The following is a 27,260-nucleotide window of genomic DNA, read 5'->3' on the forward strand; positions in this document are numbered from 1 at the left end:
AAAGAGCCATGGAAGGTTTGGAGCGTCCAAGTGGAATCATACAAAATGGTGTTTTGAGAAGATGAATTGGCGAGAGTTCTCTAGAATTGATTGGATAGAAAAGAAAGAGGAAATAGGGAACCATCTTAGGAGATAAGCATTGATGACATCCGAATATGAGATGCCAAAGTCTAAGGTAAAGAGGACAGGTAGATGAAAGAAACCTTATCAAGGAAAATCCTAAAGTTCTTTAGTTATCCTGCCTGTCACATTATGCTATTTTAATAGGGATGGTATGTCATCTAAAGGGTCATTAATGATTGTTCTGATTGTGTATGTGTTTTTCAACAGTATTTTCCCTGATAATCTTTAAAATTTGAGCTTTTAAAGAATGTCTTTCGCCATTCTAATTGGTGTTGAATTTCCTTTTTCATCCTTTTCTCCCAAGTCAAAACAAGAGAAGATGGCATGCAGAGATAAGAGCATGCAAGACCGCTTGAGATTGGGCCACTTTACCACTGTCCGACATGGGGCCTCTTTTACTGAACAGTGGACAGATGGTTATGCTTTCCAGAACCTTATTAAGTAAGTGAATTTTCATGATTAAGTGGAGAATTGAAAAGTTGATGGTTTAGATTTTTTAGGTTTTCTGTGATCATAATCATAATAATGCTAGTAGTGCTAAAAGTTATCTTTTCATTAGTGATAGTCATCTTTTCATTCAGTTTTGTCAACACAAGTGTAAAGATATGTAGGTAATAAGGTCATGTTCTGACAGAAATTACCCACGTAATCAGACGAAGGAAAAACTAGTTTGATAGTATCGTTTTAAAGAATCAGAATTATTGAAACTAAGAAAGAAAAATCTGGGGCTTCACTTGATGTCTTTTAAATTATGGTAATGCTTTTTATGAGGAAAACAAAGCAAATGCTAATCATTTATTTTGGGTCCACAGAAAAATGCAGTGGGCAAGGACCTAAGGAAAAAATCATTGATTAGGTATAAACAACATAAAACATAGAAGAACCTTGGGGGACCTAAGGAAATGTTGCGTATAGTGGTCTGAAATAGTTATTTCCTCTACAGCATGACCCAATCTATAGCCAGGCCAGTTAGGAGTCCTGCTGTCTGTGCTTGCCCACAATTTGGAATCTTGGCTCCTTTTTTTTTTTTTTTATAACTTCTGTGTTGAAACATTCAGGTATTTATTCCAAAGAGGGAATTAACATTTAAAATACTAAAATTCTGACTTATTTAAATGGCTACTCTTAGCTCAGGACTTTAATAAAAACAAACAAAGCAAGTTCAGATTGTAGGATCTTTTGGTGTGTGTTATTTATTTTGATTTGTTAGATCATTTCCATCTGACACTTGGGAGGGTGGGCAACATTATCTTTTTATCATAGATTCTCCAGCTCTGAGCTGCAGATAACTTTGGAATCAGAGGATTCCATAGATTGCCTTTCCAACTTGTTTTTTCCTTGCTGCAATAGTTTAGTGGATATTAATGGAAGAGTGTGAGACTATTTTTGAGTAGTAATGAAGCATACAAATAAGTAACACATTTATGCTGGAAAGAAAGGCACAATTATTTAGGTTATTTAATATTTTGTCAAAATTAACCTCTGTACTCCACTTTACTAGTTATTTTTACATATATAAAACACTACCTTCTAACTTAGTTTAGGTGTGTTTTGCCTCACAACTGTACTTCAGTTATGTGTATTTTGGTGTGATAAGAAGCTGTCAAGTCAAACTTAGAAAGTCTTGGAAGAAAAAGAAAGACTTTTGTGTTAGGCCAGGTTCCAGACTTTCGCTCTGTGCTCTAAGCATAGATAGGGGGCTGGTCCTAGCAGAAGTGCACCAGGGCTATATTAACAGCTACACAAAGGCATGGGCACCCTGACTAGGACATGCAAATTGCCCTGGAAGTAACGCCATCCCATTTTTAGATTTGGTGGTGGGGGGGGGGTCAAGAAGATATAACTAATGCTCATATTGAGTCCCAGATGTGATAATGACTGCTACCCGCTTTTGCCAGTGGTAATGCTTTTAATGACAGTTGGCTTTTACAGGTTGTCTTTAAAGAATGGTGGGTTTGTATATGGATGTAAAATGTAATTGGTTTTATGGAAGCAAGAAGCTGAAAGCAAAGAAACCCGGGAGAGACCTAAGATTGCCGGCAGCCAGTCTTCAGGAAGAAGCATTAGTGATACCTTAATTTGGATATTTTCTCAACCTCAAAACTGTAGTAGTAGCTGTACTGGTAGTACATGTGCAGGTAGAAGGAAAGGTAAACGGGGAAAGGGACAAGGTGTCCCCACCATGGCCCATACTTTGCCCGTGGGTGCAGTTAGGGACCAGTTCTGGATTCCAGTCTCCTGGCCGGACAGTGCCTGGCGGAGTTTCTGCATGTCTTCCTACTCATGTTCCTTATTCAGGGATCTGTAGCCCAGGCTGTCACCAGTGGAGGAACCAAAGGCAATTTCTTCACTGTGTTTCTGGCCGGCTTTTTAGCTATGATGGTAGCCATCTACATGGGTGGTAACATCTCAGGGGCCCACCTGAACCTATCCTTCTCCCTAGCCATGTCTCCTGAGATGCCTTCCCTGGGCCGAGCTCCCCATTTACAGCCTGATGTGGCTGTCTGCTTTCTGTGCCTCAGGAGCCACCTATGCCCTCTGCTATGATGCCATACAGAACTATACAGGTGGGAACCTCACAGTGTCTGGTCCTAAGGAAAGAGCTTCCATCTTCACAACCTACCTTGCCCCCTATCTTTCCCTGAACAAATCTTCTTGGATCAGGTTCTGAGCAATCAGGATGCTGATTGATGGGATCTTGGCCATCCTGGACACACGGGACAAAGGCGTGCCTGCAGGTCTGGAGCCTGTGGTGGTGGGACTGCTGATCCTGGTCATCGGGCTATACATGGGTGCCAGCGGTGGATTCCCAGTCAACCCTGCCAGTGACCTGGGCCCCTGGCTTTTCACCTGTGTGGCTAGCTAGGGCTCTGAAGTCTTCAGTGCTGGTAATGGCTGGTGGTGGGTGCCTGTAGTAGCGCCCCTCGTTTGTGCCATGCTTGGCACAGCCATATACCAGCTGATGGTAGCTCTGTACCACGCTGAGGACTTGGAGCCAGCTTAGGTTCTGGAGTTGGTCCTACACAAAGCCTCAGACTTGAAAATTCCTGCCTCGGTTCAGATGCCCAGCTGCAAGCTATGATTATAACCTCCTTCCTGGACACTGGAGAGGACCCCAGGCCTGCTGACAAGACAGATGTTCTCTTTCTACTTATTAATATGCCAGGCCCAGGGCCAGTGTCTGAATTTCTTCCTTCACCCATTTAGGCATCTCTTCGTCCTAAACTGGGACAAATGTGCCAGGACAGGGCAAAACTAGTGGTGAATGAGGTCCTCACCCCCTCCTTTTCCAGTGGGTTTGACTTTGAGGGACTCCAGGGATGCAGTTCCTCAAAGAAGCTGCACAAGGGCGCGCAGCCTGGATGCTGGATTAAGTGGGGACAGACCACTCAGTTGGGGACCATAACTCCCTCTAAAGCCACTGCTAGACCCCAGGGCCCCATTGCCAGACCACCAGCCCTTCTAATCTCAGTGCTAACCACATTGAAGGGATGTTACCAACCTGCACCCCTCACCCCTAAGATTCAGACACCCTAGGATAGTAATTGGGGTCAGGGCAGTATCTCTGCCAAAGAGGTGGGAGAATGGAGAGAGGGTGTGCAGGGGAACACAGCCTTTCAAAGCACCTTGAATCAGAGAACAAAGCAGAGAAACTAAGATGTAATCCAATACATAGACATTGCAACCCAATACCTAAACATTGCAGCGCTGTATCTTTCAAGGAGAGGGTGAAATCCAATGAGAGACAGGAAACACATCTTAGACCCAAGGATAAACATAGGTTGAAAGTGAAAGGTTGGGAAAAGATATTTCATGCAAATAACAATCAGAAAAGAGCAGGAGAATCACTTCCCGGCCTTTTGGCTAAGATCAAGTGTAGTATCTGTTCTTATCAGTTTAATATCTGATACGTCCTCTATCCGAGAACAATATATTAAATGGATTTTTGGAGTTGGGAGATGTAATAGGAGCTTGCTCCATCTACTCCACGCATCGACCTGGTATTGCAGTACTTCCAGGAATAGTGCACCCCCCTCGGGGGCATAATAAATGTATAAAAAGTAAAAAAAAAAAAAAAAAAAAAAAAGAGCAGGAGTAGCTATACTACTATCCAACAAATTAAACTTCAAATGTAATGCAGTTAAAAGAGACAAAGAAGGACACTATGTATTAATAAAAGGAACAATTCAACAAGAAGACATAACAATCATAAGTATTTATGCACCGAGACAGAATGCTCCAAAATACATGAGGCAAACACTGAAAAGAGAAATAGACACATCTACCATACTAGTTGAAGACTTCAATTCCACACTCTCATCAATGGACAGAACATCTAGACAGAGGATCAATAAAGAAACAGAGAATTTGAATAATACAATAAATAAGCTAACTTAACAGACATTTATAGAACATTACACCCCTTAACAACAGGATACACCTTTTTCTCAAGTGCACATGGATCATTCTCAAGGATAGGCTGTATGCTGGGTCACAAAGCAAGTCTCAATAAATTAAAAAAGATTGAAATCATACAGAACACTTTCTGAGATCATAAAGGAATGAAGTTGGAAATCAATAATAGGCAGAGTGCCAGAAAATTCACAAATATGTGGAGGCTCAACAACACACTCTTAAACAACCAGTGGGTCAAGGAAGAAATTACAAGAGGGATCAGTAAATATCTTGAGGCAAATGAAAATGAAAACACAACCTAAAATTTATGGGATGCAGCAAAGGCAGTGCTAAGGGAGAAATTTATTGCCCTAAATGCCTATATCAAAAAAAAAGAAAGGGCAAAAATCAAGGAATTAACTGTCCACTTGAAAGAACTAGAGAAAGAACAGCAAACTAACCTCAAATCAAGCGAAAGGAAAGAAATAGACGATTAGAGCAGAAATAAATGAAATTGAGAGCATGAAAACATTGAGAAAATCAACCGAACCAGAAGTTAGTTCTATGAGAAAATCAGTAAGATTGATGGGCCCTGAGCAAGGTTGACAAAAAGAAGAGAAAGAATGCGAATAAAATCAGAAATAGAAGAGGAGACATAACCACTCACCCCACAGAAATAAAGGAAGTAATGAGAGGATACTGTGAACAACTTTATGCTAATAAACTCAACAATGTAGATGAAATGGACAACTTTCTAGTAAGGCATGAACAACCAACATTGATTAGAGACGAAAAATAGGCAACCTCAATAAACCAATCACAAGTAAAGAAATTGAATCAGTCATTAATAAGCTCCCCAAAAAGGAATGGCTTCACATGTGAATTCTACCAAACATTCTAGAAAGATTTAGTACCAATCCTGCTCGAGCTCTTCAAAAAAAATTGAAGAGTAGGGAAAGCTACATAACTCATTCTACGAAGCCAACATCACTCTCATACCAAAGCCAGACAAAGATATTGCAAAAACAAAACAAAACAAAACAAAACCACAGACCAACCTCTCTAATGAATATAGATGCAGAAATCCTCAACAAAGTTCTAGCAAATCAAATCCAGCAGCACATTAAAAGAATTATACCCCATGACCAAGTAGGATTCATCCCAGGTATGCAAGGATGGTTCAACATAAGAAAATGAATTAATGTAATACACCATATCAACAAATCAAAGCAGAAAAACCACATGATCATCTCGATTGCATCTCAATGCAGAAAAGGCATCTGACAAAATTCAGCATCCTTTCCTGTTGAAAACACTTCAAAGGATTAGAATAGAAGGGAACTTCCCCAACATGATAAAGGGAATATATGAAAAACCCACAGTTAACATCATCCTCAATGGGGAAAAACTGAAAACTTACCCCCTAAGATCAGAAACAAGACAAGGATGTCCACTATCGCCACTGTTATTTGACATTGTGTTGGAAGTTCTAGCCAGAGCAATTAGACATGAAAAAAGAAATACAAGGCCTCAAAATTGGAAAGGAGGAAGTAAAACTCTCACTGTTTGCAGATGATATGATACTATATGTAGAAAACCCCGAAAAACCCACAGCAAAACTACTAGACCTAATAAATGAGTACATCAGAGTGGCAGATTACAAGATCAACACTCAAAAATCTAAAAATCTGTAGTGTTTCTATACACTAGTAATGAACGATCTGAGGGGGAATCAAGAAAAAAAATTTTCATTTACAGTTGCAACCAAAAGAATAAAATATTTAGGAATAAATTTAACTAAAGAGACAAAAGACCTATACAAAGAACACTACAAGAAATTGTTAAAAGAAATCACAGAAGACCTAAATAGATGGAAGGGCATATCATGTTCATGGATTGGATGACTAAATATAGTTAAGAAGTCACTTCCACCTAAATTGATTTACAGATTTAATGCAATACAAATTAAAATCCCAAAAACTTACTTTTCAGAAATAGTAAAACCAATAACCAAATTTATCTGGAAGGGCAGGGTGCCCCCAATAGCTAAAAGTATCCTGAGAAAAGAAAATGAACATGGATCATGATGCCTGACTTTAAGGCATATTATGAAGCTATAGTAGTCAAAACAGCATGGTCCTGGAATAAAGATAGATATACTGACCAATGGAATAGAATAGAGTGTTCAGGTATAGACCCTCTCATCTATGGACAATTGATCTTTGATAAGGCAGTCAAGCCAACTCATCTGGGACAGAACAGTCTCTTCAATAAATGGTACCTAGAGAACTGGATATCCATATGCAAAAGAATGAAAGATACCTCACATCCTATATAAAAATAACTCAAAATGGATCAAAGATCTAAACAGTATCTCTAAGACCATAAAACTGTTAAAAAAAAAAAAAAACCGAAGAAAGTGTAGGGAAATATCTTATAAATCTTATAATAGAAGGTGATTTCCTAGACCTTACACCCAAAGCACGAGCATTGAATAAATAAATAAATAAATAAATAAATAAATAAATAAATGGGAACGCCTCAAAATTAAGCACTTGTGCATCAAAAAACTTTGTCAAGAAAGTAAAAAGGCAGCCTACACAATGGGAGATAATATTTGAAAACGATTTATCAGATAAAGTTCTAGCATCCAGAATATATAAAGAGATTGTTCAGCTCACCAACAAAAAGACAGACAACCCAATTACAAAATGGGCAAAAGACTTGAACAGATGCTTCTCAGAAGAGGAAATACAAATGGCCAAAAAGCACATGAAAAGATGCTCAACTTCCCTGGCTATTAGGGAAATGCAAATCAAAACCACAATGAGATATCATCTCATACCCACCAGAATGGCCATTATCAATAAAATAGAAAATGACAAGTGCTGGAGAGGATGTGGAGAAAAAGACACACTTATCCACTGTTGGTGAGAATGTCAAATGGGACAACCGCTGTGGAAGGCAGTTTGGCGATTCCTCAGGAAGCTAGATATAGAATTGCCATATGACCTGACAATACCATTATTAGGTATCTACTCAGAGGACATGAGGGCAAGAACACAAATGGACATTTGCACACCAGTATTTATAGCAGCATTATTTACTATTGCAAAGAGATGGAAACATCCAAAATGTCTATCAACAGACAAGTGGCTAAACAAGCTGTGGTATAAACATACAATTAATGGAATATCATGCTGCTGTAAGACAGAATAAAGTTGTGAATTACATAACAACATGGATGGACTTAAGGGCATTATGCTGAGTGAGATAAGCCAGAAACAAAAGGACAAATACTGTATGGTCTCACTGATATGAACTGACATTAGTGAATAAACTTGGAGAATTCCATTGGTAACAGAGACCATCAGGAGATAGAAATAGGGTAAGATACTATGTAATTGGAGCTGAAGGGATACAAATTGTGCAACAGGACTGATTGTAAAAACTGAGAAATGGATAGCACAATACAATACTACGTAACTGTAATACAATTATGTGAAAACACTGAATGAAGCTGAATGTGAGAATAATAGAAGGAGGAAGGCTTGGGGCATGAATGAAATCAGAAAGAAAGACGATAGAGACTGAGATGGTATTATGTAGACAGCTTAATTGAACACCATAAGTACATGGAACCTTGAGTATGGCATGAGATTTTGTTGGTTTGTCCAGAGTGATGCCCCAATAAATCCCAGAGTGATTTGAACAGTGAATAAAAAAGTATTTGCAAAGTCCTCTTTGGAGAATGGTGATCAAGGGGGAAAATTCAACTTCCTCAAGTGGAGAATTCTTGATATTCTCACAAGCAGTGGGGACAACCAAAGCAGTAGACTGAGTCCCCAATCTTGGGGTTTGTTCATATGAAATTTAACCCCACAAAGGATAGGTCAAGTGTACTTAAAATTAGGCCTAAGAGTCACAACCTCTTTTGTTGCTCAGATGTGGCCTCTCCAGCTAACACAACAAGCAAACTCACTGCCCTCCCCCTGCCTAATGTGGGATATGACTCCCAGGGGTGTGGACCTTCCCGGCAACATGGGACAGAGATGCTAGAATTAGCTGAGACTCAGCATCAAGGGATTGAGAAAACCTTGACCAAAGGGGAAAGAGTGAAATGAGACTAAATGTCAGTGGCTGAGATTCCAAACAGAGTCGAGAGGTTATCCTGGAGGTTACTCTTACGCATTAAGTAGATATCACCTTGTTATTCAAGATGTAGTGGAGAGGCTGGAGGGAACTACCTGAAAATGTAGAGCTGTGTTCCAGTAGCCATGTTTTTTGATGATGACTGAATAATGATATAGCTTTCACAATGTGACTTTGTGATTGTGAAAACCTCATCTGATGCTCCTTTTATCTACCTTATCAACGTGAATAAAACATATGGAATAAAAATAAATAATAGGGGGAACAAATCTTAAAATAGGTCTAGATTGAAATGCTAGTGATCAATGAAAGGGAGGAGTAAGGGGTATTGTATGTATGAATTTTTTTGTTTACTTTTTATTTCTTTTTCTGAATTAATGTACATGTTCTAAGAAATGATCATCATGATGAACATGCAACTATGTGATGATACTGTGAATTACTGATTATAAATGTAGAACGGAGTGATCGTAAGAATGTTTGTGTTGTTAGATTTTTTTTTAATTTAAAAATTAATTTAAAAAAAATTAGGCTTAATAGAGCAGGAAACAGTGGCTCAGTGACACAGTTCTGACCTGTCATGCCAGAGACCCGGGTTCAATTCCTGTAACCTACCTATGCTAAAAAAGAAAGAAAGAAAGAAAGAAAGAAATATTAGGCCAAGGATTCATCCCCACAGAATGTCTTTTGTTACTCAGATGTGGCCTATCTCTCAGCCAACACGGCAAGCAAATTCAGTGCCCTCCCCCTCTCTACATGGGACATGAAGCTTGGTATACTGTTCTTTAGTTTAAATAAATCCCAGACAGTTGATAGCAAGACAAAAGTCTTCCCTAGGATTTTGTTTATATTGAAATGGACAACATTAATGTGATTAATATAATGTGACCTGTATACAAAATTGTGGTTTGAGATTTGAATTATCAGAGGGCGTAAAAGAAATTTTAAAGCTTTATAGTGCTAATCCAGGTGTTTAGTTATTTATTCTGGTGTATAAGGGATTATAAAATCTCATTTAATTTCTTGTGAACCGTCTGATTCTTACTCACTTGATCCGTAGTGATCCAAATATATATATATATATTTTGTTTATTTTATAAATGTCAAATCTTCCCTAGGTAGTCCATAGCACTTTATAGTTCCCAGGTTATAGAAATTATGAAATCCTAGGGACCTTTTATAATTCTAATGGAGAATATTCAGGTAATATGTCTAGATAACTGCTAAATTGTTGTTACTGTTAAAAGAATGTCTGGAAATATGTGCATCTGTCTTTTAATACCTCTCCAAGTATTTTTTTATAGTATGGGTAAAGTCTGAAAAACAGTTTTACTATTGACATTGCTGAAGGTTGATTGGCTTATTTTCATTTGCAGACAAAGATTTTTTAAATAGGGTTATTTAGATTTTATTGAAATGGATTTATCAGATTATCAATACTTCTGTAAAAGGTAAAATACTCTCTTTAAATGGGTGATGAAGGTCACACACTCTAAAATTAATGCAATGCAAGAAATAATTTATTTAAGGATCAACTTTATGAAAGCACTGTCATGTGCTAGGGTATTTAAAAGTTCATAAGACATGATTCCTGTTCTAAGAGAAGTTACAGTTTAGTTACATAACCTGGACTTTGTATCCCCAAAATAAACCTAAACAAAATACCACTGATAGACTCTTCTTTAGATAACTTTTGTTCTTAAGTAGTAAATAGCTAAGCAGTTTCAGGAACTTTGGAAAAATGATGTCTATAGGGTTTCTTTCTTGGTGAATCTGAAATGATCAAATATAGAAATGGTCCCTTAAAACAATAGAAAATCAGTTTTATTTTATGTTTAGTAAAGGTGATTGCTAATGTCTTTTTAAGTGGAATTAGTCTTCAAAGGCAAAAATGTCATAATACTCCATAATCCAAGTGAACGCTTCTTGAACTTTAACCATGTATTGCAGTTATTTCCAGGAAGTACCTTGCACTCAGGGCTCCTCAGAAGGTAAAAATAAGCTAAAGGTATTTCACCAATTGTATTGATTAGGAAACTAATATTTAGATAAGTTAAATGTTTTTCTCAGTGACCTTCTAGTGAGAGGGAAGATTGCGATTTTACCTGAGGATTCTGCGTCTTAGCCCAGCAGCCAGGAATTAATATGTTTCTGAATGTGTGTGTATGATGATTTCTTGGGGGGGTGGGATTAAGTCATTATCTCTAAATCATTTTACAGGCAAGCAGGAAATTCTTAAATTAAAATTTCCATTCTGCTATTAAATTTACATCTAATTCATTGACCCAGTTTATTTTGTATAGAAGTCAAGGGATTGTATTATAAGATGAATGGTTATTTGTAACACCCTGCTATAGTAATCTTGCTTTACAGTATTGATGTTTTAGATATGGCAGCATAAGTTGTATTAAAGACATCTACTGTGAAGTATAGTCTTGTTTTTATGTTGTTAATCTTCCAAGAAAAGATGTACTTAATCTGAAAAACACTGTCATGACTACAGTGTTCAGGGCATAGGATAGAATAGATGTCATTTGAGAATAGATTGAAAAAAAAATTAGATTCTATCATTCCGCAAATATGAAGGTTCTGTCTAGAAAAGAAGAGGGGGAGAACGGGAAGCCTGATAAAAGCAGAAGGAGACTAGCATTGTCTGTCAACTATGAGAGTTGAGTTAAAGATTTTAGTCTGTTTAAATCTCAAGGGTAGATGGATTCAGAGAGGTTAAATATCTTTTTATTTTTTTCCATCTTTCAGATAGTAAGTGTTAGAGCCAGAATCGGAGGCTGGATTTGTCTCCCAAGCCTGTATTCGTTGTTTATCACATTCTCTCTCTCCAGAAAGGGAGTGTATGGTACAGATTAAGAATAATACAGATGGTCTGTTGACCTCTGAATATTATAACCGGACGTTCCTTTAAGTGTGAAAGAACCAGTTGTAGAGCAAATCAAAGAAAGTAATTATTGGTGAATGATAGAATCTATAGAAAATTCATTTGCCCTAAAACATTATATTAATCAGAAATACATAGGAAGAGTTGGATGCTTTTTCTAGAGATAAGAAATAAAAGAATGGAGTTAAACCTCCATAAAGGTAGATTAATAGCCTTTTCAACAATATATGTATTTTTTTCTTCTTTTATTGAGAAATCTTTATGCATGTACATTCTATATGTGGTGTACAATCAGTGGCTCATCACGTAGTTGTGTGTTCATCACTGTGATCATTTTTAGACCATTTGCATCACTCCAGAAAAAGAAATATATAAGGAAAAATCTCATAGATACCATACATCTTACCCCTCCCTCTCATTGACTCCTAGTATTTCCATCTACCCGATTCATTTTACCCTTTGTCCCCCCTATTATTTATTTATTTATTTAGCCATAGTTTTTACTCTTCTGTCCATACCCTGGATATAAGAAGCATCAGACACAAAGTTTCCACAATCACACAGTCACATTGTAAACCTTGTATCTTTATACAGTTGTCTTCAAGAATCTAGGCTACATGAACACAGCTCAGCAGTTTCAGGTACTTACCTCTAGCCACTCCCAGTACACCATAAACTTAAAAAGGGGTATCTGTATAATGCATAAGAATAACCTCCAGGATAACCTTCCAACTCTTTGAAATCTCTCAGCCACTGAAACTTTATTTTGTCTCATTTCTCTCTTCCCCTTTTTGGTGAGGAAGGCTTTCCCAATCCCTTGATGCTGAATCCCAGCTCATCCTGGGATTTCTGTCCTATGTTGCTGAGAAGATTCACACCCCAGGGAGTCATGTGACCATGTAGGAGGGAAGACAGTGAGTTCACCTGCTGAGTTGGCTTAGAGAGGCCAATTTGAGCAACAAAAGAGGTTCCCCTGGGGGTGATTCTTAGGCTTAATTTAAGTAGGCTTAATCTATCCTTTACAGGAATAATTTTTCATAGGGGTGAACCCCAAAACCGAGGGCTTCACCTAATGATTTGGTTGTTTCCACTGCTCGCGGAATATCAGAAATTCTCCAAATAGAGAAACTGAATATGTCCTCCCTTTCCAGACCTCCAAGGGGACTTTGCACATACTTCTTTATTCACTGCCCAAATCGCTCTAGGATTTATTGGGGCATCACACTAACCAGGACAAACCAACAAAATCTCACACCCTATTCAAGATTCCATATACTTATGGTATTTAACTGAACTGACTATACAAGTTAAATTAGGAAATTCATACCAAAATATAAATTTTGCACCCTGTAAACATCTCTCCCTTCAGTTTCACATGGAAATTGAAGTTTTAAAATTTGGATGATACAATCCTTTACCCTGCATTCTGATATACCTTAGACTTATTCAGATCAGCTTCATTCAACAACCATGTATTTCTTGGTACTATTTTTAGAGACAAGTTATTTTACTGAACAAACCATTGATGTAACCAGATTGTCACATTGTTCAGAAACTTTATAGATAATCCAGATAGACTAAACTTTTATGTGAATGAGGAGAAAATATCTAGGGGCCATTAGTGATGGGTGGCCTTAGACACGCTACCTATCTTTTCTAAAGACCAATTTTCTCACTGTACAAAAGAGATCATAATTTGTATGTTGCGGACTTGGAATAAGGTTAAATGAGAAAATGTGAAAAGATGTTTCCACAGCAACTGGCACATGGGTATGGCATTCTGTTTCCTATCACAGAATCTTCTGTGTGTTCATTTTGAAGCCAGGTTCTACGGCTAAGTAGGTCTTTCACATGATAGGTGTTTAACAAGTGGCAGCTGCTATTAAGATTGGATATTAATTCCTGAACAAAATGTGCCCTGTGAATTTGCCAAAAAACTTTTACAAATTAAATTCTCTTTTATATTAGAGCAAACCTAGCTAAAATTCTGTCCTAAATGTTAGCTTTGTTAGGTCAATAGTTAATATTCAAATCCTCGTATATTTTCATATAGCAAGTATATAAATCTTATTATCTTGTTAAATGTTATACACAGGAGAGAAAGTGATTTTTCTTATGTGTTCTTATTGACTACAAGTTTTAAGACTAATTTCTTACAGAAAAATTAGACATCTTATTAGACAAACCTCTAATGGAAATAGTGTTAGGTGGATATCTGAGAATTCATAAAATTATGGTTTATTCTGGTTCATTTTATATCCCAATCCCTGTGGAGTGCTTTCTAGTCACAAGGCTTCATTGTGCTTTCTCTGAATTTACTTCTTTTTAAAACCTTAGTTTATATGTCACTATTTCTGTGAGTGGGAATGACTTGGAAATAGGTAACAGCTCATATAGACCCAAAGAAATGATTGGCCTTTTCTTTAGCATGCTAAAATTTAAAATCTTTAAAGATAAAATCAACAGAAACTTTAATCAAAATAAAAAATAGAAAGGCACTTGGAAGCGTTTGTACTTTTTTTCTTCCTTAAACGCAGATCTTTGCTTTTAGTGGATTCATACCAGAGAGTTTTTTCCTTAGATGTTAAAAAGGAATTAAAAAATTGTCTGAGTTAGAAAATAGGGTCACGATAAAAATTTGATACTGTTCCTTTACTCTGACCTTGCTTCATGCCACTTTTTTACTTTTGAGAATAATTATAGTGTCCTAAAGCACACACTCATTTAAAAACAAAACAAAACAAAATTACTTGTTATTGTCAATATTTAGCTTTTCCATCCAGAAGTTAAAATCAAATCTCTACTTCTTTTAGAGGCTTTATGTTTTCTGAAGTCTGCCAGATAAACAGGTGACAGGATTTTGTTCTATAGCTATGTTGAAACATTTTTTGACCTCCCTCCTCTGTTCAATATCTCTCATATCTCTAGACAACAGGAAAGGATTAATTCACAGAGGGAAGAGATCGAAAGACAACGGAAAATGTTAGCAAAGCGGAAACCTCCTGCCATGGGACAGGCCCCTCCAGCAACCAATGAACAGAAACAGCGGAAAAGCAAGACCAATGGAGCTGAAAACGAAACGTATGTTCTTTATTGATGTGTACTGAGATACCATATCCTCGCAAAATATAACTGTCCTACTGAATACCCCTGGGAAAACAATTATAAATTCTGGAGGCTTCTACATTTAAGCTTTCTTTTTACTTACGTTAATGGATTTGATTTGCTCAGCTCATGAGAGGAGATTCAGTTAAGTGGTTTTCTTAGTCCTGCTCTTTATTTGGATGTTTCAAACAGTAGGAAGAAGTAGTGTCACTTGCCATCATGATCTTTGGCGACTCATAATAATCACTATGTCAGTTTTGTATTCAAGTGACGTCATGTTTGTATGTGGCTCTAGGTTATGATACATTGCTATTATCTTATGGAAATTGACTGGCTACTATTTTAGGCTGAAGAATGCACAACACTTAAGGCTATTGGAAGAGTTCTAGTACTTAATGTTCTAAAAGCACAAACTTAGGAGTGAACCAAGAAAAAAAAGCTGTTATTTTAGGAAAAGTACATTTTCCCAATAGCCGAATCTTTTTGTGTGTTTGAATATTTTTATTTAGAAATGTCCACACACATATCATCCAACCCTATTATATACAATCAGTGGCTCGCAGTATCATCATGTATGTAGTTGTCTGTTCTTCACCGTGATCATTTTTAGAACATTTACATCATTCCAGAAAAAGAAAAAAAAGACCTCCTATATCCCTTACTCCTTACGCCTCCCTCTCATTGACCCACAGTATTTCGATCTACCCAATTTTACCTTTATCTCCCCCTATTATGTATTTATTTTTTAGTCATCTGTCCATACCCTGGATAAAAGGAGCATCAGACACAAGGTTTTCACAATCACACAGTCACATTGTAAAAGCTATATAGTTATACAGTCGTCTTCAAGAATCAAGGCTGCTGGAACACAGCTCAACAGTTTCAGGTAGCCACTCCAATATACCATAAACTAAAAAGGGGTATCTATATAATGCATAAGTTAACCTCCAGGATAAACTCCCAACTCTGTTTGAAATCTCTTAGCCATTGAGACTTTAGTTTGTCTCATTTCTCACTTCCCCTTTTGGTCAAGAAGGCTTTCTCATTCTGATGATGCCAGGTCCCGGCTCATCACCAGGAGTCAAGTTCCATGTTGCCAGGGAGACTTACACCCTTGGGAGTCATGTCCCACATAGCTAGGGAGGGCAGTGAATTTACCTGCCAAGTTGGCTTTGAGAGAGAGGTCATATCTGAGCAACAAAAGAGACTCTCTGGGCGTGACTCTCAGGCATAGTTTTGAGTAGGCTTAGCCTCTTCTTTGCTGGAATAAGCTTCAGAGGAGCCGGTTCCAAGATGAGGGCTCAGCCTGCAGTAACCAAATCTTGACAGCGTCAAATTTTTTTCCTTTCTGGAGACATAAGGGAGACACCAGTATCCTAAATTGCAGTATAGTCATTTTTTTCACTGTCAATCAGTAATGATGCCATAGCTACCATGTTACAAAAGGAGTAGAAAATCCTAGTCATGGATGCTTTCCTTCTCCATTTCAACTTCATAATAGATTCCCCTAACTGATCATCATACTCTTTCTCACTCAGAGAATCCTTTTCTGGGGCAGAGGTCAGCCAACTTTTTCTATAAAGGGCGAGATAGTGAATATTTTAGGCTTTGCAGGTGAAAGCAGCCATAGATAACATAGATGAATGAGTATGAGTTCCAATAAAACTTTATTTACAAAGACAGCCTATTGGCCCATGGGATGTAGTTTGCCATCATGGCATTATTACCATACAGAATTGACATGGCAAATGAAATTGTTTATCAAGAAATGTAAGGCTTCACTTCTGTCTTTAAGAGGCTTTCAAATTAAAAGGGTAAAAAGGATGTACAGGTAAAAGTGTAGGCAATGCCTAAAAGTGATGATGTTTTCTGCACTTGGTTTCTGAATTGGATGTTGGAATTTTAAATATATTTTTTCATGAAAACAGTTGGTATTATAATCATTATATCTATAATGGCTAAAATAGTTTTTATAGGGAAAAAGAAATTTTCTAAAACTGTCATTGTGGAATCACCTAATTGAAAATAAGTTTCAAGTACAAAGATAACCACAAATAGAAGATATAATATTATATAATTTATTGTCAAATGTATCTCTTTTGTGTTTTCATGTTGGCTAACAAAAGTATGTTAACCCATAATCCTCCTTAAGTATATTAATACCTGTATTACACCACTGAGAGATGTCATTATATCCCAGAAATTCCAGTGAGTAGTTGGATTGACACCAGTTCCAACCTCATGCATACCTGATAACTGTTGCGAGTCTTTTGCTTAACATTCAGTCAGTAATTCTGTGCTTAATGCTTATTACATGCAAGGCCCAGTCATAAACTTTGTTAGTACAGACCTAAAGGATACAACCCCAGGTTTTGGAGCACATAGTTTATTTAGGTGCCATGTGCAGATGAATAAATACACAGTGAATAGCTTGGAAAACACTTCATTTTTATAACTGATATATTTTAAAAGTACATTTTAAACATAAAATATTTCCCTTCAAAAATTCCTCATTGGAGCCCATATTTGGAAGATTCCCCAGGCATATATAGTACACATTAATCTAGTGATGTGTCTTCTTTCATTATTCCTGTATCTATTTTTTAAAGAAATCCTACCTCCAGTATTGTTTGAAAATTGTCAAATACTAGGACATTAAGCCACTGGCTTAGGAGTCACAGGGGACCTGCGTTGTTTCTTTGCCATAGAGCAATTGTTAGAAATTCACCTAGGCAAATAGTTTGCCAGTAAGTAAAGTCTAATCTGGAAGCCCTTTCTTTCAGTTTTTAATTAGGGTATCTGTGACTTGGCTCATTCCTTTGGCCAGAAGCCTCTGCAGTTTTGGAGTGAGTCACATTATCTTGCTGTTAAACCTATTTCAGGCAGAGAGAATTCTTAGCTATACTTTATTTCTTCCTTTTTCACTGGCATGAAATAGAATAATGTTTTTCTGCAACTGTGACAACGTAGGTGTTACAGCTCTAGTGTGTATGTTCTTTTTCTTTTATTTTTTTTTGAGTCTGACCTCAAAAGCTCCATTTTGTAGCCCTTCTAGGTTAATAGAGTTGCTTTATCTTTTTTCTTGCTATTTAGACTAGTATATAAACAATATAATCTAAAATTTTGAAGTGTATGTGTGTGCTTCTAGAATGTGAAGAGAATATTTGATAGAGGGGTAAGATTATTTCTCACATGCTTATTCTTAAGATGTAAGGATAAATTTGGGGTAGGTGGAACATGAAACAGCTTTACCTATTAAGTCAGCCCTTTGAGAATTATTTCTAAATAGCATGTTATAGATTTTTTTCACATACTTAATAACACAATACCTTTGTTAGGTAGGTTATTACTATTTGCTGCATTTTAAGGAAACAGTGACTAAGAGGTTAAAGGTACTTGCCCAAGGTCACATGGCTACTGGCCAAATTCTGCCTTGAACTCTTGTCCTCAGACGCCAAATCCTGGACTCCTACAATGTCATTGCTTTCTCTGTTATTATAGAACCACGGTCTTAGCATTATCAAGAATAATCAAAGCCATTGACTTATTAAGCACTTTTACAAACTTTTTAAACATGTAATTTTGTTTACCTCTCCAAAGGAGTTTTCATTTGACTAATGTATTTACCAAGACTCATTTCATAAATAATGTAAGAACATGGCTCATTTATTTATCCCATTTTTTATAAATTAGACTTCTGGCTTTATTTCACATCACATCTAATAAATTACAAAAGTGGGTGGGCCACGGTGGCTCAGCAGGTAAGAATGCTTGCCTGCCAAGCCCGAGGACCCGGTTCGATTCCCAGTGCCTGCCCATGTAATAAAAAAAAAAAAGAGTAATTTGGCTGTCAGAGGACTACAAGATAACCTAGTTTTTAGTCATTTTAACAAAGAGATTAAATATACTTCATAGCATGCTTTGGCATTTATCTTTTAAAAACACATACTGTGATTTAAAATAATTTACAGAAATTTCTGTCGTTTTCCAGGTTAACGTTAGCAGAATACCATGAGCAAGAAGAAATCTTCAAACTCAGATTAGGTCATCTTAAAAAGGTAAGTGCAATATGAAAATCCATCTGAAAATGCAATTTTAGTTTGCTTTTTAAAAAATTTACACATTGGTTATAACCTTTATTGAACTTGAATATTTTCCATGTACCTTATATGCATCCCCTCTTTACTTCTTTTTACATTTGACTTTGAAGCCATTTGATCATTTGATCATTAGTAGTTTCATGTAGCTGCAGAAATCCTAAGTAGCCACTATCATTTCTTGTATTCTAATGGTGAAATTCGTATCTTTACATTTTAAGGTCAATTCCGACTTCCAAATGAGAGTACTTTTTCCCATAGATAGCTATAAGTAGATAATTCTGTATACATCATACAGTGTTTCATAAGTAGTTACTGTTATAGTGAAAATTAAATATAAACAAGAGCAAACAGTGCTATAATTGATGTTACAATTCTTGTGCTTTTTTGAAAAATCACATAGCAGCTGTTATTTCTTTGCTAGACTTGCTAAGGAGAGAAAGTCTCCTGCCAACCGTATTCTAGCACAGTTTCTAGAATTTGTTATGGATGACCCTCACCAAATGTATTAAATATAGATAGCTCATCTCTTAAATGAAGGTTTTGGTGGAAGCTGTTTATGGAAATGGTGATCAATAAGCACTTAATAAACTGTTCTTGGTGTTCTTTTTTTGATTTTACATATTGGTTTTCACCACCACCACCTCCAGCACCACTACCACTTGATCATCAAAAATTGTTAAATTTGCAGAGCTTAAGGTACCAAATGTTAACCCAAACTTAAGGAAGAGGACTGGATATTTGTAAAAATTGATTTCATTTTTGTCTGTTTTTAATTTAGTTCATTATATTGTTTTAAAATGTTTGTGTACATTTGTGTATATCCATAAAACAGCTCTGAAAACTTATGTGAGAAACTTTAACAGTAGTTAACATGGGGATGGGGATGGAAAATAGGGAGCAGGAAACTTTTGCTTTCTCTACTATCCTTCTCTGTGAATTTTATATATTGTTTTATATGAGGTAGACTTTTATGATTAAAATTTTTGGTTCTTAAAAAAAGTCCTGTTGTCAATGCAAAATTTCTCCTTTAGCTTTTCACAAGTAAAGTGTCTGCTGTTGTTTTTGAAATGAGACTGAAAAGGTAAAGTTCTCTGTGCTCTGAGCTGTCTATTCCTTTCTTTTTCACTTTAGGAAGAAGCAGAGATCCAGGCCGAGCTGGAAAGGCTAGAAAGGGTTAGGAATCTACATATCAGGGAACTAAAAAGGATACATAATGAAGATAATTCACAGTAAGCAACTTGGGGGTATGTTGGGATGGAGATTGTTGCGCACTTTCTGACATGAATTGAATGGTCTAGAATGATGTTTTTCCTTAATATTAATTTACTAAATGATTCTACAATGTAGTTAGCTATATTATGTGTAATAAAATTTTATGAACATGGTTATTATTTGCTTTAGTTTAATAAATGTATTAAAGTTATATTACATTTATTAAATATATTTAGATTTGTATGTACATGCACTATAATGTTTTTACATGAGTAGGGATTTTCTAAAACAATATAGTCTTGTAATTGTAAATGGTTAGAATACACTATGTATTCATATTTAACTACAGAGCTTTGATAAAGTGAGTCATTCATGGCAGTATGATGGTGTGGAAAGATTATTAGATTGAGGGGACATCTGGTTTCCGAATGATCTTTAGGGGCCATTCAGGTATTGAGATTTTTAAGCAAGACTCTGTTCAGTTTAGCATATTACCCCCTTTGTTCATGAATCATTTAAGGGATTGAAGCAGGAAAAAGTAGGTTGTAGGTGGTAAATGTCTTCTGTCAGTGGTCTGTTTTTTTTTCTGGCTTTGAAACATGATTTTTTTGTTTTGTTTTTGTCTTCGTTTTTTTGACTTTTTTTGCTTGACCAGTGTCACCATGAACTTTTCCGTAAAGTGGCAAGCAGCATTGGTGCCTATTTACTGAACTTCTTCTATGTGTCAGGCCCAGTGCTGTATGTGCTTACGTTCTCTCATTTAATATCCTCATGATAACCCATCGAGGTAGGTCATCTTCAACACACAGATCTGGAAACAGGCTTAGAGAAATTAAGTTAACTTGACCAGAGACCCAAGTAGACCAAACGAAGAGCCAAATTGTAGACTCCAAAGTCAACCACCATGCAATTCTCTTGTCTCCCCACATGGGCACTACTTTCTAAAGATCAAAATAAAATAATTTTATCATTAATTGTGGTATTATTTAAGATCAGAAGCTAGGTGGAAACACTTGAAATTTATTTTAGCCAGAATCTCTCATTTCTTGCCAGATTGTTGGAAAAGAACACAAGGTAAAAGTCCATATGAGGAAAGCAGTCCTATCATAGACTTTGTCTTAGAGAGAGAAAGGATGCATGTAGAACATGTGACTCATTTTATTACCAAGTCAGCTTTTAAGGTAATGTGAAATACCTTGGAATTTCACCGTGATGTGGTTTTGGAATGGTGAGAGCAAATAGCCCTTGAATGGTTTAGAGAAGCCACACAGCATAGTTTGAAAATTGTTGATCTAATTTAATCTACCCTTCTCACATTATAGCAAGATGGAAAAGAAAGGAAAGTCAGAATAGGTCACAGGGCTAATTGTGGCTATGCTGAGACTAGCTAGCACCTATGTCTTTTAGCTCCACAATAAATACTGTTGACTGTAATTCTGCTGCCTCTTTTGAACTACTTTTTACCCTCAGAATTGTTATATTGGTATTGATTATCAAAATATCTGCAATAACGCAATTGAGTAATCTTGTATAATATGTTAGATATTCTGGAGATTTTGCAAATATGGATAACTGTAGTCCTTGTCCTCAGAACAATACACTCTTCTTGTTTCCACAGATTTAAAGATCACCCAACGCTAAATGACAGATATTTATTGTTACATCTTTTGGGTAGAGGAGGTTTCAGTGAAGTTTACAAGGTAAGTATGATCATTGTGCAAAGACTGAGAGTCAAATTATTGCTTGTTACCAACTTGGGGAACATTTTAAATAGCAACAGTGGGTGGATTTCTAGTATTTGAAATGCAAAAACTTTATGAATTGGCATCATTGGGAGAACCGCTCTCAATAAACGTTTTTCTTTTTTTCAGTAAACTTTTAACTAAGCAGGATACAATATTTTGCCCTGTTTTCAATTTTGAAAAATAATTTTTGGTAAGAGGAAGGAAAAACAGTAGTAATTTCTGGGTGGTGGAATTATGGTGGTTTTTATTATGGTTGTTCTTTTGTGCCTTGTCCACAATTTCTCTTGATGTTTCTGGTCCCTGGAGATGATTTATTAAATGATCTTCAATGTGCAGCTGTGGTAATTCCCTGTTTTCTAAAGTGCAGCCTTCTCTGAAATGATTTGTATTGTGTCCATATGAATTTATATATGAGAAATCTTTTGAGTAAATAATTAGTTCTCATTTTGGATAAAAACGGTAGAAACTTGTTTTGCTATTTCCCTCTTTCAAAATCATCCAAATTGGTTCTTTGTACTTCCCATTTACTTGTTACTTATTTCATCATCCTATTTTTTTCTAATATATTTCTCTAAACATTTCAATGTTTCTGAAATCTGGATGCTTCTTACAATGCTGTGTACATTTAGTGCCACTACTCTTTTGTTCTCCTTTCTCCAAAAGCCCTCTTAAAATCAGTGGTGGGTCTTAAAGCCCATGGTGTCTTGGACTTAGAAATATCGCGGTGTAATATTTGGAGAAAATGACACTTGCAATATCAAGTGTGCCTAGAAATTAGGTGGTTTTAGTCTTTTTTTAAGTGGCTTGAAGTGATTCTCCTCTTTAAAGCCACGGTGGTATGGACTTCAGACTTTGTAAGAAAAATAGGGTTCGAAAAACTTCTGCTCCTATAAAATAAAATGCTGAACCTGAATTTAATAGTTTTATACTTTAAAAAATACCAATTTAAATTTAGTATAAATCAGAAGTTTGTCCATTATGTGCACGGCCCTCTCTTACATTCAGTCCTTTCCTAGAGGTAGGTTTCATTTTAAAAGATCCATAGAGCAGTACTCGTTACTTTTCATGTCCTGTATATCTTGTGCTGATGGCCTTCATCATTTGTACATTTGTGGAAATTGTCAGCTCGTGGTATTGTTGTTGGAACTGAAGTTGTAAGTTGTCATCAGACGCATGTCCTCTTTATGTACCACATTTCTTGTACTCTAGTCTAAAGTTTTTCTTGTACTCTGTACAACTTGTCCAATGTATAGACAGTTAAGCTGAGGATATTTCTACTAAGAAAATCTGCAATTGTTACATCTAAACTTACAAAACTAAGAAAAACTGTTCACATTCTAAAGGAGTTCTCAATAAATTCTTGTGTATGGAGGAATCTCCTATTGTATTAACATATGACTGACTTTTCAAATTGTGATTTATACCCAGCTTCCTCAGAAACCCATCTGTTGGGCAGGTCACGGTGACTCAGCAGGCAGAGTTCTCCCCTGTCATGCTGGAGACCCAGGTTCAATTCCCAGTGCCTGCCTACGCAAAAGAAAAAAAAAAAAACAATATCATCTGTTACCTCCTCTTTCACCTCATGTTATAGCACTACCTAGATGACGCTGGACTTGCCAGCAGCAGTGGTCTTTTGGGGGAGAGCGTGTCCCATTTTCTTGATAATGCTGGAGGAGTGACTTGTAACTAGCATCAGACACTGTTGGAATTAAAACTGTTTTTGATTTACTAGCATAGGTTGGGAGATGGGACTAAAGGTAGGACTGTTTTTTGTTTTTGTTTTAGTAAACACAGTATAACAAATCATAAAATTATTTTCTAAACAATCGTACCAATGAGCTATATACTAAGGGATTATTTCCTCAAGGCATACTATGTAGCCTGGCTGACAGTGGTGTTCCCCTGCATTTGAAAAATGGTGGGACTTAATGTTGAAGCTTGTAAAATCCTAATGTCAGCCAAGGGATGAGAGACAACCTAAGGAAAAAGTCCCAAATGAGGGTAGATAATGACTGGAAAGAGAGTTGTTCGGAAATAACTGTTAAGGTGTGAGTTGTCTTTCTGTTTGTGGTGTATGCTTGTCTTTCTTTCCGCAACCCCTTGATGCCAGTGTGTCTGGGGGCTTTTGAATGATCTGATCACAGGTCTCAAGAAGTTGATTGTAGAACTGAAGCAAGTATGTGATGTGTTGTTATCTGCTACCGTTTTTATTTAACAATGTATTTTGACTTGTATTATGCTGATCTGTTGAATAGAAGCTTCAACTTGTGCCTGAATTCTTGTTAGAATTTATCTAGAATAAAATTTATTCTTTTTCTTTATAGGCATTTGACCTAACAGAGCAAAGATATGTAGCTGTGAAAATACACCAGTTAAATAAAAACTGGAGAGATGAGAAAAAGGAAAATTACCACAAGTAAGTGATAATAGAGTATCTGGTCTTTCAAAATTAAATAATATGGATAATGGATGGTAATGATGGTAGCACAACATTGTGAATGTAATTAGCAGCACTGGAATATATATATCTGAATGTGGTTAAAGGGGAAAATGTTAAGTTGTACATATGGTAATAGAAAAAACATTTTCTAAAAAAAAGATTTAATAATAATAATTATAGTGTAAGTGTGTAGAATGTTCTAGGCACCGTGCTAAGTGCTAAGTGTTTAACATGCTTTTTTTGTTGTCATTTTGTTTAATTTAATTCTCACAACAGCTCTAGGAGACTGAGTATATTCTCCATCTTACTGACTAAGAAATATCTGGCTACTTTTAGAATTTGAGTAAGTTAAGAAGTGACTGAGCTGGCACCTGAATCCAGACTTTTCCTTAATCCAAAACTCTTGCTTTTAACCTCCCATTACATTGTGTCATATTAGTCACAATAAAGGAAAGTCTAATAAATTACTGTTGCTTGTCTGTAGAGAATGAGACGAGAGTGTGTATTTTTAGTTGTCAAGGGTCCTGGGAGTGCTGTCGCTGTAGCTATTTCTGCTTTGACATCATTATTAAAGGAGACAGTTGGGGGCACCTTAGTTCTGTTCTCTCTTTCCCAATCACAACTTGCCCATCTCAGAGTTCCTTCTTCAGTTTGTACTGAAGTGTCTGTTTCACTTACTATGCTTGCTTCTCTTCAGAATGTCACCAGTGGCAGCCTTCATCTGTACTGGGTCAGGGTTGGGGGTAGGGGAATGGTTTCTTTATATTGAATCCTCATTTCTTGTGAATTTCTTTGTTCCACAAATGTTAGGTTTTGTTTGTTTCCCCTTGAGCTTCAGAACTTTAAGCTATGGCTCATTTGCATTTGAGGCCACAAAGACTTAATTTGCTATTAGTTTCCCCATTGGGCTTAATTTTATTTCCTTTTTGTAGCTAGGTGTAGTGAATTAGATACATCCTACCTCTGAAAGGAGGAGACAACCCCTTTTGATAGATATAACTTGCCTCCATCCTATAAATACAACTTTAAAAAAAATTAGAACTTTGGAGGAAGAAGAGCAATAGACTTTGAAGTAGCCTTTTAGTTTGCATTACAATCTCAAGGGGGATAATAAAGCATTTCTACAGCATCAACCAGTTCTTGGAGCATGGACCAAGGTAACTCTTGCTTTATTCCTGTTGTTCATCAGGGACCCAGGAACTCTTCCTTTTCTGTACGGATTGACAGTGTCATTCAGCACTGAAAAGGAGAAGGTTTTGTAACATTAAAAGTAGTAGGGCTCAAGCAGAGGGTAGGACAAAGAGATGGTGTGTGGTTTGTGCATGTGCAGTACGTATATACCTTACATGACAGGCAGCTACAGTGGAGATGCTCTTATGGAGCAGTTAAACTATTATAATCACATTCCACTCACCTTATCTCCAGGGACAATTGACATGCAGCATTGACTGCCAAGCAGTTCAGGGAAGGAAACCGCATTTTGTTCTGACCAGTTATAAATGAAAAGTGTCCATATTGTATTAAGAATCTAAGAGTGCCTAGGGATGTTGGGACAGGATGCACTTCTCTTTAAACATGCCCTCTGGCCATGTTTAAAGAGGCCCCTTGGAGTCTTCTCAGTATCTTCTGTGTACATTAACGCTCTAAACAAGTTGGCTGTGCTAGGGACACCGTGGCCAATTTTGAGAAGACCGTTCCTTTGCTGGGATTTATACATTAATTGCCTGTGTCCAGGTTTTAGGCTGACCTTAAGGAGAACTCTATTGTTGAGTACTACAGTAACTACAGATGGGTATTTTGTTCACCCTATCCTTCTGCAACTGAAGTTTTGAGCTAGGGCCGTGTACCTTCTTGAAAGAATTGGCAAGCAGTTTGAGCCCTGGTGGATGCAGATCAGGTGTCTTTCTCACATTTTTCTATCAGGGATTGTTGTGGAACAAGGAAGGAGGCTGACCCCTTTTCTGGACTGCATTCAAGCTAGTAGTATAGTGCCTCTCTGCTATTTGTTTGTTCATCAGAGGTGGGAATCACATCTGATAATTTCTGTGGCACCATCTGGGGAGTTGACAGGCACACTGGGAACAGGAAGAGAAGGGATTTTCATGACTTCCATTCATGCTCTGGGAGAAATTCTTTGGCATCGCCACTTTTCTTTGTGAGATGGTTGTATTTTGGTTACTAAGTGACCTGAAATCATACAGATGAATTTCAGATTACAGATAATGGTGAATTTGCAAAATGTCATGATGTCCTTTGAACTTAATGGAGGCTTATATCAAGCGTGTAACAGATTTAATCAGGTGCTTAAAAAATTCAGCATTTAAACTAAAACATATTTCACTTCAGTGTTGTGGTAACATCACAAAATATGAAAATGCTACTGTTACTCACCCTGCACAGTAAGGTCTTTTTATTTCTTTGTAGACCAATCTGGGGTCAAGACACTTGTTTGGGTACAAAACAAGAAAACCTTGAAGGAAATGAAAAGGTTGTTTGCCTTTGTTTAATTTTGAGGTCTATTCTGGCTCCCCCCCCCCCCCCTTCTCTCCTCCTGCTGCTATAGACAAACAAAAAAAAACTGATTGCTTTACTTTTGGATACTAGACCTTTATCTGATATATCATTTCCAAATATTGTCTCCCATTGTGAAGGCTGTCTTTCTACTTTCTTGATGAAGTTCTTTGATGCACAAAAGTGTTTAATTTTGAGGAGTTCCCATTTATTTATTTCCTTCTTCAGTGCTCTTGCTTTAGGTTTAAGGTCCATAAAACCGCCTCCAGTTGTAAGATCCATAAGATATCTCCCAACATTTTCCTCTAACTGTTTTATGGTCTTAGACCTAATGTTTAGATCTTTGATCCATTTTGAGTTAACTTTTGTATAGGGTGTGAGAGATGGGTCTTCTTTCATTCTTTTGCATATGGATATCCAGTTCTCTAGGCACCATTTATTGAAGAGACTGCTCTGTCCCAGGTGAGTTGGCTTGACTGCCTTATCAAAGATCAAATGTCCATAGATGAGAGGGTCTATATCTGAGCACTCTATTCGATTCCATTGGTCGATATATCTATCTTTATGCCAATACCATGCTGTTT

The 27,260-nt window shown here is 36.7% G+C and overlaps 1 protein-coding gene, 1 non-coding gene and 1 pseudogene across 8 annotated transcripts in view; all 3 read left to right on the forward strand.

Annotated features, from left to right (window-relative positions):
• TLK2 (tousled like kinase 2) overlaps positions 1–27,260 on the forward strand; it is a 160,738-nt gene that overhangs the window by 110,229 nt on the left and 23,249 nt on the right. For all 7 annotated transcript variants that reach the window (XM_077163480.1, XM_077163478.1, XM_077163482.1 and 4 more), the window contains 6 exons: positions 428–564; positions 14,492–14,644; positions 18,660–18,726; positions 19,900–19,997; positions 21,599–21,680; positions 24,050–24,141. In XM_077163480.1, the coding sequence (XP_077019595.1) occupies positions 428–564; positions 14,492–14,644; positions 18,660–18,726; positions 19,900–19,997; positions 21,599–21,680; positions 24,050–24,141 (629 nt within the window). The remainder of the gene's footprint in view (positions 1–427; positions 565–14,491; positions 14,645–18,659; positions 18,727–19,899; positions 19,998–21,598; positions 21,681–24,049; positions 24,142–27,260) is intronic.
• On the forward strand, positions 583–6,972 carry LOC143686971 (aquaporin-10 pseudogene; annotated as a pseudogene).
• Positions 3,968–4,158, forward strand: LOC143689319 (U2 spliceosomal RNA). Its single transcript, XR_013178760.1, has one exon. It is a non-coding gene; the product is annotated as a U2 spliceosomal RNA (small nuclear RNA).

Source organism: Tamandua tetradactyla, chromosome 6, assembly GCF_023851605.1.
Source record: "Tamandua tetradactyla isolate mTamTet1 chromosome 6, mTamTet1.pri, whole genome shotgun sequence".
Taxonomy (NCBI): Eukaryota; Metazoa; Chordata; class Mammalia; order Pilosa; family Myrmecophagidae; genus Tamandua; species Tamandua tetradactyla.